Source organism: Notamacropus eugenii, chromosome 5 (genome assembly GCF_028372415.1).
Source record: "Notamacropus eugenii isolate mMacEug1 chromosome 5, mMacEug1.pri_v2, whole genome shotgun sequence".
NCBI classification, from domain to species: domain Eukaryota; kingdom Metazoa; phylum Chordata; class Mammalia; order Diprotodontia; family Macropodidae; genus Notamacropus; species Notamacropus eugenii.
The window spans coordinates 49,787,872-49,801,124 of record NC_092876.1 but is presented as its reverse complement, the minus strand read 5'-3'; the positions used below and the strand labels follow the sequence as shown (position 1 = coordinate 49,801,124).

Genomic DNA, 13,253 nt, shown 5'->3' with positions numbered 1-13,253 from the left:
GTGGGTTTCTCTGGCTGCTCCTTTTTCCCTTCTCTCTCCATTGTGTCCCATTCCCTCCCGAGGGTCATAGGGGCTCCTTTCCCTGCCACTGGCTGGCCACCCCCATTCTTTGGTGCACAGACTCCCGACAGGTTCTAAGGCAGACCCCACCATGAGCCCCAGGTCACACAAAAGAAAAACTCTTGGCCAGTGGCTTGGGAAACTCTTCTGTCTGTTTTTTGTTTTTTGATCCAGACCTTCCATCCCATAAACAAGTTCACGAAGGAAAAAAGCAGCCCACTGGTGTGACAGTTTACAGCTAACGTGGGCCATCACAAGGGTGCTGGGAAATGCACGAGAGTCCCATGGAGTCAATAACAGGGACGGTTGCTGGGGTCGCGGGAGCCACAGTAATCACAGACTCTCTTGACCCCGCTTTGGATTCTTAGAGGGAAGGGGGGAAAATCACCGAAAACCCCCCTGAAAACCTCAGAGAAGCAGAAATTAAAAATGAACTTTACAGCCCCTGGAAAGGCTGTCATTTTATTCCCCTTATTAATATTCTGAGGTTGGGAGCCTTTCCGTAAAAACATAATTAATTGAGGCCGCGCCGACAGTAAACAAGCAATTTCAAATTAAACCGAAATGACGGCGGCTTCATTTGCAAATGTGAACAGATTCTCGAGCAGATAAATGAAGTCACCGCACAGAGGGGGGGGGGCATGCTGGGGGCTCGCAGGGGCGAGCCGATGGAGCCATCAGTCTCTACCTGTCTGCGTCATGCTGCCACTCATCTCGGAGATATTCGCCTCGATTCTCTGGAGCTGTTTCCTGTCCTCCTTACCTCCCATGAGCAGAGGGAGCAGGTATTTCTGCAAGAAGTGGACAGGTGTCAGCAGTGGCCGCTTGCCCCCAGCTCCCAGCCCCTCACTTCCCAGACACCCTACGCTCCCTTGGACCAGCTTTTAATTCCCTGGATCCTCCCCTCCCAAGCAGAGTCTCAACAAACACTTCACAAGAATCTTCTCAAAGTTAGGAGAGAGGCCAGGGTCAGAACCTCACCATTTCTGGGGACCTCTGCTCTGTCGGCTTCATGCAAAGTCTATGGGGTCTCAGGAAGCCCACCCCTTGTCTGTGAACTCTCAGAATAACCTCCAAATCACCCCTCCAGCTGGACTCAAATGGCAGGACCTCTGACATGTGTGAGCAGACAGTGTCCAGAAGAGGGAAGCCTGCCCCCCAACCTCACTCTCAGCAGGCTGCTCTGAAAAGTAGGGATTCTGGGCCCACCTGGCCCCCATAAAAGGAGAAACAGCAACTTCTCCATTAATAGTTTCTTACTGGGGAGGGAAAAGGAGGTGACTCACAAGGGGTTTGTGGGAACCACTCCTAAGTGAAGCTCATCATTTAACATTTCTATGTAAGCACTTTCTCATCTCTTCTGCAAAGTGCTCTTCCCAATGGCTGGCATTAGTTCTTGCCCACAACACTGCTGAAACACGCCAATGTCAAAGTTACCACCAGAGTGGAGAACTCGTAAAGTTCAAAGCCAGGGAGCAGGTGCTCTGAGTGAGGGTCCTCCTGGCTAAGGCCTTCCATGCCCAGAGGGAAAGCAGAAGCCTGGCCTCTCCTCCATTTGATAACTACCTGTCCACACTTGGACTGCTCCTTTCATTCATTCATTTTTTTTCTATCCCCAAGCCACTCAACCTCTCAAAGACTACCTTAAAGTTGCAGAGAATGAAGGTGCAGATGGGCCCTGATCTATGGAGGTCCCTTTACCAATGACATCACAGGTCCTGGGCCTATCCCCTAACCCTCCCCTACCTTTCCACTCTCACTTCTCTGTCTCTCTAAGGTCCAGAGGGAAAGAGTCCAGAACTTATATCCACATCCAAAGACACACCTTCCTGCCTATATTAGTGGGACATTACTGCGTCCTTGGACTGCTGAGTGAACTAACCATTACTTATTATTTATTATATGAGGCACTTATCTGAAAAGACTTTCAGAAGTTTACTCTTCTTTCTACTTTGACCTAGTGTTTAGACTGCAGTTTTCTACATACAATAAATAACACACGAAGGAGGGTGCCAGGACTGTGGAACTGTTGTTTAGAAGTTTTGATACTGAAACATCCACCTTTGGCACTGGACTTTACAAACAGAAAGCTACCTCCTGTTTCTTAGTCAGCTGACAGTTTTGGAATCAGGCAGAAGCTAGGAGTCCTGCAGCAGAGGTGCATTGGAGCTGAGCAAGAGATTTCAAGTTTAACATGAGTTAACCTAACTCTCAACAAGTTTAGTGAAATGTGACCAAGGGGACTACGGATTCACGCGGGTTTGACTAGGCGGCCTCTTAAGGCCTTTCAGATAGGATTCTAAGATGAAGAGTGATTTTGAATATCTCAATGCTGGCAGAAGTAGCACCTACAGAGGGGAACAAGGGTGGGGAAGGTGCATCAGCACAGTGGGGCCAGTGTTCCCCACTTGCTCTCTCATCCCCTGTGTTCTCAGAGGTCTCCCATTTCTGGGGAATAGCCACACTCAGAATGACTCCAAACCACAGCCTGGCCTTCTCTTGGCTAGATGGCTGACTCCTGCGAGGAATTACGTGACAATCTGAAGGGCCACTTTGGAAGCCCATGTCTTTGCATGAAAACTCTTAGCAAACGGATGGCCTTCTTCAATGAACAGAATTTCTGTCTGTTTATGATTAATACCATACTTATATACACAAAAGACTATGATCTACATATGATATAAATGGCTGGAGGATAGACCCATGGCTTAGACATGATCATGGCTCTGAGAACACTGGCATCCGCAGACACAAGAACCTGAGCTATCTATCCATGGCACCCTCTGCACTTCTCACTTGTCACATTCAAGTCCATAACCAGGGAAATGGTTGCTGTGCCCTTTCCTCACTCTGCATGGGGATCCGAGGAGGAGGCACCAGAAGTGGCACACTTGGCAGCCTCCTCAGGATCTCAGCCAGGGCCACACATACCTTGTAGAGCTGGTGGAAGCCAAAGGCGATGCCTGCCATGATGATAGTCAGAGCCCCATAATCTCGCCATCTAGAACCTGCAGGGTCTAATGGTTGGAGAGAGAGAAACACAAGTGAAGAAAATAGACATCACATTTTCGTTCCAATTGGAGGGGAGGAGAGGAAGGAGGAGCTAACTTGCCCAGGGTTACAGAGCTACTGAGTGTTGAAAGCAGAATCTGAACTCCAGTCTTCTTGCCATTAAGGGCAGCCCTCTGCTCACTGTGGCCCTTCGGAGTCTCCTCCATAAGTGAGAGAAGGACAAGGAGGTGGTACAGCATGATCCAGGACTGAAGGTTCTTGATGAACTAGCTCTCTTAGAAACAGAGAAATAGCACTACAAAGGACACTGTCCAGGGACTGCTTGGGTCCTCTCTAGCTTAAGTGGGGCACAGTGACAGTTCACAGCAGGGACCACTTGCCTGCTCCGCCCCTGTTCCTCTCCACCACATAATGGTCAGTGCATCAAGAGCCTCCATTAGTGCAGGGGGGAACCCTTTAGATCAAGGTCAGAGTCGGACACCTGAAACCCAAGGCCATGTTCCCTAAACAGCATTCCCATCACACTAATGTCACAAGAAAGACAGTAATCTAGAAATGGATTAGGGAGAAGAGCAAAAGATTCCTGACCCTCATTAAGGGAGCATCAGAATTCAGCTGAGCAAAGCACAGGGGCTAATTCTTCTCACCAAATGAAACCAAGAGCCCCCTGTAATTTGACAGCTTCACACCCTTCCTCCTCTCCCCTCCCCTCCAACACACACCCATAAAGCTGCTGGCAAGGCCCTCATGATGCCCGGGGTTTTTCATTAATAATCCAGAGGCAGCAGAACGATCTTTCTTAAAGTTCAGTAGCAGGATGTGGGCACACACACACAGGGGGCCTCTGGGCAACAGCCCAAACAAGGCAGATCCAGGACCACAGCCTTCCCAAGGTTTAGCAGAAGAGCCCACCCCCACCCCCCAGCCCCTTTCAGCTCTGCTCAATGGGCTTCTGCAGAGACCAAGGCTCCATCCATCGATCGAGATGCCTGGAAGTGTCCTCCTTTGGCCACCACACTCACTCCCCCCCTCCCTCCCTCAATGCCTGTAGATTTCAGACTGAGATTTGCCAAAGCAAGACCTGCCCAGAGCCGCTTTCATAAAACAATAACTGGGAAGCTCTCCCCTAAACTTCCCGCTCAAAGCCTAGGAAACATCCTCTAAGAGAAGCTGCATGACCAGGGTATCCAGATATCTGGAGGTCCCTATCTGTCATAAAAGAAAGCAAACAATCCCCAGGAAATCCCATATTGACTCCTAGGACCTGAGAGTTTTAAGATGGCTCTGAAAGCATCTGGTCTCATGGACAGCATCATGCCTCAAAGGAGTCCCCTGCACAACCTCCATGACACCCCATCATCCACTTTCACAATGAGCTGATTAGAGAACTGGTTAAGAGCATGGAAGGCGGAGCTGGCTGGAGTCAGAGGCCAGCTTTATGTGCTTGTCCCTGGGCCATGCTTCTAATAAATGCTCAATATTAGAGAATGGAGACAAGAAAGCAGAGTAATCTACTTCCTGCAACGGTCAGTATTCAGCAGGGCTTTACTTAGGGCATGAGCTGTCCACTGCGTGGCCTCAGACCTGAGAGACAAGAGCATGTCCATGCTTGGCACGTATTCAGAATAACTAACTGCATCCTCATCTGTTCCTCAGAAATCCAGTGAACACAGACAAGGGGAGAGTCAGTCTCGGAGCAGCGAGTTTCACAAGTCCGCTGTTCCAGGCTCCAAGGGGTTAAAGTTGGGCCGAGCTGCAGAGCCAGCTTTCCAGTGCCCTGACCTCGGTGTGGAATGGAGGAACACCTGTAGTTCCTTGTCAGATGCACCCTTCACCTCTCTCAGCGCTCCCTCCGTTCCTGTCATGCTCACGCTAAGAACAGTTTATTGCCCTCTGGTTTTCATTATTAATGAAAAGGGACCAGAATGATCTTTCCTAAAGTTCAGAGAGTCTATAAAGACAAGAAGCCGAAATGCCATTTTACTCGTTTTGGAGATGGGTGATACAACTCTGTCTGGTGGCAGAAAGGGAAAGAGAAGGAGGAGCAGACCTGGGGAGGGCTCTGCCTAGCCTGAGGTGCTTTCAAAGGGAAGGAGAACTCAGACTCGGACACAGCAATAATGTTCTCCAGGTCTAGTCCAATTCAGTTCAGCAAATGTTTATTAAACACGCAGAGCTGGCCAAAGTCCTCCCTCCGCCCCCCAAACCCCAAACTACTTGGATTTCTTCCCTTGAGCTCCTTTCCCTTCCACTCCCTCAGATCTCCCAGGGGAATCAGAAAGGAGAGACCATCTCTCTCCCTCCCTCCCCCCCCCCACCAGCCCCAGACCTCCAGAACTGTAAAGAAAGCTTCAGAAGCTTGGTCAGGCGACCTCCTGCTCTGGACTGTAAGAGAGGAAAGCATCAGGGAGCATGAACTGTGAGCCCTGGAAGGAGGCCCTGGACGTGGACATGGGCCAGCCACATCCACAGGAGATCACGGCTCCCCTGAGAGAAGGCACAGAGTGGTCAGGAGCTCCCAAGCCAGTACAGGGCTGCTCTGTTCTCTCCAAAGATTGAGACAGGAATCCGTTGCAATGAAAAAGAACAGAGCAAAGCGACAAGAGCATGACTTTCTGTAAGGTCTGCACAGGCAGCACTAGCTGGCTGCCAAGTGGCTCCTTCTAAAGACTGTTCTGACTTGGTGGCCAGCCCCATGGGCTGAGAGGTCACACTTCCATCTGTGTCCCCAGTGTCAAGTACAGCACCTGGCACAGAGTAGGCACTTACAGGCTTGAGGAGGAGTGACACCCACTGTAGTACCCCATGGGCAACATTCTGCCTTGAATCTTTCTGGATTCCCAAAGAATCCTGGGACTATAGACTGAGAGCTACAAAATGCCTTAAGAGGCCATCTGGTAATAACTCTCTCAGAGACCTCAAGTGCCCCGCCCACAAACAGGAAGTGGTGGAGCAAGAATCTGAACCCAGATCCTCTGACTCTAAACTCAGCTTTCTCTCTCCTGTACCCTCCTGCCTTCTCCATTCTGAAGGGACAAAGCTCCTGAAGGCAGGAGTAACTTAATTTTCATCTTTGTATCTCCAGTACCTCACACAGGGCAATGCACATAGCTGGTGTTTAACAAACATTTGCTGAAGTGAACTGGACTAGGATCTGGAAAACCTGACCTCTCCTGGCCATTGGACTGACAGAGCTGCTTTAGGGTACAAAACAGCCCATGTGGCAGCAGCATTTGGCATCAGTGTCCCTGGGATCAGAAAGACCTGAATCCATGTCCTGTTTCAGGAATACACTTACTGGCTGGGCAGGTGACTCTAGGCAGTTTGGGAATCTGGTGTAGATCCTAAGAGCATCAGTATCTCAGGGTTGTGGGGATCACATGAGATAAGTGCAAAGTGTTTTGTAAACCTTAAAGTGCTATATGAAAGCCAGCTATTAGCATCACTGCTACTGTTGCTCTCCACTATGGGAAATGGGCAGGGGGATCCTGCAGCCTGCTCCCAAGTCCCCTCCCCTCAGAAGGTGGGCTCTGGCCAGACCACAAGAGCTCACTGAGGCTGATCTGTGACCTCTGATGATGTGCATGATCACGCCACTCAGAAACAGCAAAAAAGCCTCTGAGTCACAGTTCTAACAGCTCCTGAACTATGCCTGCACACATGGCAAGGCTGCAGCACCTTTCTGCCCACTCCATCTGGTGCTGGTGCTCCACCTTACTCACTGCAAAGTCACCACTGGAGGCCCCCACCAGCTGCCCAGAACTGGTGGAACCCTGGAAGGGCCTCCTCTGTGCAAATGTGGAGATCCAGAAATGGCTGAAGGCCAGAATCTGAAATGCATCATCTCACCGTGACACCTTCAGGACAGATGATGAGGAGACATCATTATGGGTCAGAGAGGCTTCTGAGGGCTGGCGTGGTCCTCTAGCCACTGTTTCCGTGGTTAAATGGGTTCCAGATGCTTAACAACTTCCAAGTGACCTACAGGGGCAAAGGACTAGGCACCCCCAGGCCACTGTCCTGAATGACACTGATAAACAGGGACAAGATCTGGGGCTAAGCCCTGAAGGAGTAGCATTTAAGCCACTGCTTACTTGTAACACCTGCAGCAAGGCTCCTTTGGAATAAAGGAGCCCATGCGATGTCACTTCAGCTAATGCTGGGTTTTCACAAAACCAATGAATAATGTCAGGTGCGGGTTGTCCCTTTAGTGGAAAGTGAAAGCTACAAGTATGGAATGGCAGAGGGATTGTTCCTTCCAGCTATTCCCCAAATGTGACACCCCCTTCCTTATCTTTTGACAGACTGCCCACCAGTCTGAAATCAGCTAACATTTACATAGTGCTGAGGTTGCAGAGCACTTTATATGTTATCTCCTGATATCCTCCCAATGACCGTCAGACGTAGGTGCTATTATCACCATTTGATGGTGAAGAAACTGAGGTAGGTGGAGGTGCAGTGACTTGCCCAGGGTCACCCAGACAGTAAGTGATTCAAGAGGGTGTGAGCTCAGACCTTCCTGCCACCTCAGAACCCCTGGTTTTCCTTTCCTCTCCAGCACCCCCAAAACAACCACCTGGTACTGTTCTGCTTGTACTGACTTCTACACACACGGACGTGTTCTCTTCCCCAGCAGCCCAGCAGCTTCATTCTTCGGATTCAGTATCCCCGGCATCAATCACAGAGCCTGGCACACATTAGGGGCTTAATAAATGCTTAGAGCTGGATGGAAAGTGAGCCCTTGGGGGGGTGAGACGGTCCGTGTGAAGTATGTTGCAGGTCCTAAAGTGACACACAATCAGCAGCAGTTGCTATCACTGTCAGAGTTTTGTAGTTTACACACATGATCTTTCATGGTCTTCCCATCCTCCTTGTGAGGGACAGAGTGTCGCCATCATTTTCCAGAAGAGGAAACAAAGGCTCCAGTGGTTAAACAACTTACCCAGGGTCACACAGCTGGAAAGGGGAGCTCAGCAGTTGCTGGTACGCCAAGCCCCCTGCCAACCTGACTTGGGTGGCGATGCGCATCCAAGTCCCCAGATTCCAGGGCACTCATGACCTGTTCTCCCTCCCTTGTCCCTGGAAGGGAATCCTGCCTCACCTTGCTCTTTCACTTAACTTCTAATATACTTTTTAATCCATGTCTGTTACTGTTCTACAGCACTTACCACTTGGAATTTCATTACACTGTTTTGCTCTGTTCAATAATCGTTTCATGTGGATTAATCTTGTTTCTCCAATCTAACAGTAAATTTCTTGAAAACAGGGTGTATATTTTATGTTTCTCATATATACCCCACAGTACACAACACAGCACAGTGCTAAATGTACAACAGGCATTCAGCAGATACCCACAGATCAACTGATCAACCCAGGGATGGCTAAGCTACATCAATGGAAATCTTGGACAAGTTCTTCCCGCTATCCAACATGCCCCTGGAGAAACATACCGATTTTAACATAAGCCAAAGAATAAGATGATAAAAAAGGTAAACCTATTTTTTAACAGCAGAGAGTGAATTTCAAGGCTCCTGTTGCCTGGGGGGAGCCAACACCCTCCTTGGTGGATGACTGGGGGAGAGGCTAGGAGGAGTGGAGTAGGATGACCTGACCAGAAAGCAGAGCTCAGGGGACCAGGTCCAGCTCCTCTCCTTACCAACTTTACCTGGCACCACAGAGACTGGAGGAAGGAAAATTCCATAGGCTTGATACTGGCCATGGGTCCTTTGCAGCAGGTCTTGGTTTGTGTATGCACCAGGCATACAGAACTTATAAGGTGAGAGGTGGGTGGGGCTGCTGATTTCACTGAAGAGCTAACAGGAAAAATCTTTCCCTACCAACACTGAAAAATCAAAAGCTGACTTATTCGTGGCTACAAAAGAAAGATGTTATTGTACCTTAGGAATTTTCACTCAATCTCTCTGATCAAACAGCCAAAATATTTAACCTAAGTTAATGGTGAAAATGTCAATCACTTATATTTGATTTCAAAGACAGAAAGATGAATGATTGAATGAATGAAGTAACAAAAGGTTTTTTAAAGAAACCCTTTAGGGTTAGTATCAAGGACACCTTGCAGAATTGGTACTGTCCCCACCCACATTAGCCACCCTCTCTCCCACCCTAAACTCTCTGAGTAAATAAATGGAGAACAAACCTAAGTTTGTGGTGGCTTGTCATTCTTTCATTTGACTAAGACTTATTAGGTGCCTGCTGTGTACAACGAACAATAAGTAGTTACTGAATGAATGGATTTCTTCAGGCTCATCCTGATGCCCTTTACACCCTGAGTAGAGTAAGCTCCATAGCTGGCCTGTACCAAGTTTCTTTGACACCCATCCACCATCTTCATGAAGCCTTCAGCAGCTTCACTCCTGTCTGGACTCCCAACGTACTTCTGATTTTTTCCAGGCATTTTGGCCCTTAATCAAATGACAATGTCATACAAGGTTAACTGTGTGTGTGTGTGTGTGTGTGTGTGTGTGTGTGTGTGTGTGTTCACAACAGAGACCCCCCCCCCCCACCAGTTGTGTATAACTAAGCAAGGTCCTGAGAGTGTAGCAGGCCCTCAAAAAAGACTAACTGCATTGAAATGGGGTCATTACTCCAGGTTCCCATACTCATTTTACCTGTACTTGCTAAAATCTGAAGAGTAGTTACATTTTCCCAGTAACAGAAATGCTGAAAAGGAACTAGTTTCCTCATCTGTAATTTGGAGATGCTCCCTACTTCACCTCTCTCTTTGAGTTGCTGGGATGTCCATGTGAGATAAGAGGGGCAGGAGCCCTGAAAACTGTCCAAGGCTGTCCAATCATCCACAAGCTAGGACAATTCTTACTTTATCACTCTTGGGCTCTTAACATGAATTGGCTCGGCCCATTAAGGAAGGCGACCCAAGAGTTCAGGATCCAAGAACATGACTCTTCTTGAGCTGCTTAAGGAAAAGAGATTGCTGTCTGAAACATGGGCCCCCGGAGATGGCTTCAAGGTCACTCAGGGCATCTCCAACCAAACAAGGGAGGAGTCCAGCCTTCTCAGGATTTGGCAAATGTCTTATGTGTTCCTCTGTCTCTTCCTTTCTAAGTCCTCTGTCCTTCTAAAGGGCCAGAGATGGGGGGACATGGAATGGCCGGCCACTAGGCAGCAGGTACTGGGACTGGGCTATAAGTAGAGCTCAAAGCAAAAGGAAGATGTGTGCACGGAGGCCATAAATACCTCAGGCAGAGATACAGACAATGCCTTGGCGATGAGCATGCAGATTGCACACCTAGTTCAGAAACTCCCCCAAGTTTGCTTGTAATTAAGGGGGTTAGAAAGGTAAAAAAAAATATAAACCCAATTAATCATTTAAATATTTAAAGTCAGGTTTCCCCTCGCCGCAGGATCAGTGTACTTCATAAAGCCAGCAGCCGACAGTCCTGGTTTTTACTGGGGTTCGTTTTAGAGCATGTTTAAACTAGTCAGATTGAGTGATGCTTCTAGCAACTAATCGCATGTCAAATAAAAGATATTTTATGTAATAAATTACCGCTACAAGTAATTCAGATGTCATTTATCAGTTTTATTATCAGTCAGGCAAAGTCTTGTTTCTCTATATTAATCAAAATCAAGCTTTTTTTTTTTTTTGGAGCAGTTTTGACACCTCTTGGCAAAAGTACCAAAGGGAAAAGACAGAATTACCCCTGCGGAGCAGAGAGCAACGTAACGGTTTAAGAAGAAGGAAGCTAAAGGGAGAGAACGAAAAACTCAATGCACTTAAAATTATAATTACTAGGATTTTTACTCCAGTAGCAGCAAGGGAAGGTTTTTTTTCTCTCTGATAGAACGCTTCCGATTTTCTGGGCAGGGGGCATTTTAAAAGTATACCTATCTCAGAGAAATCTCAGCATGCTGACGTTTTTACTCCAAGAGGTCTGGGCATCAGAAACTCTTCCAAGCAAGTGAACTGGTGGCTTTCCTCTTGCCAAAAAGAGTCTTCGTTTAATCATGCTAGTCCACTGAACCCAGGCAAGTTCACCGAGACTCTGGCCCAGCTCTCTGACCCCCTAAAGCAATTTGTTCTGAGCAAAGAGTAGCCCTGCATCCCTGGAGACCTATTTATATTAAGCCATGTAAGGAAGCAGCTGGAATCCAACAGATGTGCCTCCTGCAAGAATTCTGCCAGCTGCCAGTGCCTACCCTGAGCAACTATCATTAAAAGGCTGGCCCAAGGACTCGACTAAAGAAAAAGGGGTGAATCCCAATGTGCTAACTAAATAGTACCATGAAGGGTGCTCAGTGAGCCACAGCAAATACCCAGAAGTTGAATGATGCAGAAGAACAGACCCAGACTAACAAGTGGCTGCTACAGACTCTCTAATAACTTAATGAAACAAAAGCCAAACATCTCAACACAGGCTTCCTCACCTCAGAGGCTTCCTGCCCTGACGTGTCAGTCTGGTCAACAAGACAGTGTTTGCTAAGATAAACCAGGAATGAATGCCCTATCTAATCCACAGCCTCCTCTTCAGGAGAGTAAGGGAAGAAGAGGGGACAAATGAGATCTGAGCCACAGAAAGAATGTGTCCCCCTTGTGCCTCATCCATGGGAGGTCCTTGTAAGACCCCACCCATTCCTCTAGCAAAGGCCTCTTGTTCAACCAAAGGAGAAAGGGACAGGTAAAGGAAAGGCAAGGAAAAAGGAAATCAGCTACTAGATGAGTAAAATGGATTTTTCTCTTTGAGATTTGCCCTTAAAAATCTGATATGTAAAGCAATTTTAAACTTGGAAAACAATAACCAACCAACCCATAACATCCCAAAGCCATCTTCTGAAGGACCCGGGAGAAGATGAAGACAATACAGGAAAGAGATCTGGAAGGAAGGCCAACAGGCACCACTGCAGGATATCTTTAAAGGGACAAAGAAGGAAGCAAGCTATTTACCAGCACCAGGGGCTCAGCCTCGTCTGTGACACAGTGCTCCAAGGGACCTGAGAAGGAGCTCAGCACCTACCTATACGTTTTGGGGGTGCATACTGTTGCCATTATCTGCCATAATCTATACTTCTAAAATAGCTTTCATAACAAACCTCATGATTAACATTCATACACAATTAAGAGCAATTAAGAGTGAGAATTTTTACATTTTAATTGGGAAAGCCCTAAAGAGACCCCACCACAGATGAATGAATAAGCCAGGATCTTAAAATTTTTAAAAACTAAAAGACTTACCAAGACTTGCTATAATAAAAATTTTAAATAATAAGAAAACAAATTAGCTCACTGAGCAACCAGAAGCAGGAGGAAACTTTCCTGGCAGTCAAGAGACTTAATGTTAACTGGAAACAGTAAACTGTGGCAGCCTCAGGGTCCACAGTCTGCAAAGCGGGAGAGGAGGACCAATGAGCACCTGGTCTCTAGGACTTCATTAGTGCAACAGAGAGGCTTGAAACCCCCACTAAACTTCGTCCCATGTTGGATGAAAAGGATCAGTTGTGTCACATTCAGTTGGGAATAGCCACTGGGAGGACATCTCTTTTCCCAAGTTCTCCCTGATGGGAATGAGCAGGAAGCTACAGTGAGAAGAGAAAGGAAAGCCTGATGCAGCCAAGAGGTACAGAAGGCCAAATGGGGCCAAGGTCAGAGTGGCAATGGGTGACTTACTGTATGGCTGAGGCATGAGGTGAGGGGGCTGGAGGGGCACCATCGGGGCAGAAGGGCCCAAGGACTGAGACTCATCGGCAGCCGTGCCCGACTGCTGGAAAGCCAAGTCAATCTCTTCATCTGTCAGCCCTGAGAGGGAAGAGGAAATGATATGGGGTTAGCACCTCTCTCTGCCTTCTGTGGCTCAAACAAATGCAATCCCTGGTGAAACAGGACCCTCTGAGCCACAGAACGTCAAGGGTGGGGATTCCTGGGCTGTCGCCTCCCCGATTTTGGATTCTCTGGAACCTCTCTCAGTGGCAATTTAACCTTAAGCGACAGAATATTAGCCTCAACGCCGCCTCCAAATGTGGCTCATTCAATTTCCTTAATTTATCCTTGAGTTTATTGCTCCTTTTGAAGTCGCTCCATACTGCAATTCTCCATTCTTCCCCCGAAAACAGATACCATCAACTGCAAATGTGGCTCATTTTAATCTGTAATGGTGTTAAAAAAAAGAGGGGAAAAAACTAACAATAATGCATGAAAACAGACAGGG

General features: G+C 47.8%; 1 protein-coding gene across 2 annotated transcripts in view; it reads right to left on the bottom strand.

The window, feature by feature from the left end:
- Positions 1-13,253, bottom strand: part of PEX14 (peroxisomal biogenesis factor 14) — a 146,955-nt gene that overhangs the window by 18,033 nt on the left and 115,669 nt on the right. Inside the window, exons 4-6 of one of the 2 annotated variants that reach the window (XM_072608831.1) lie at positions 12,716-12,844; positions 2,992-3,077; positions 749-851 (exon numbers count right to left, since the gene is read on the bottom strand). In XM_072608831.1, coding sequence (XP_072464932.1) covers positions 749-851; positions 2,992-3,077; positions 12,716-12,844 — 318 coding nt within the window. The remainder of the gene's footprint in view (positions 1-748; positions 852-2,991; positions 3,078-12,715; positions 12,845-13,253) is intronic. The other variant, XM_072608832.1, reaches the window with a different exon arrangement.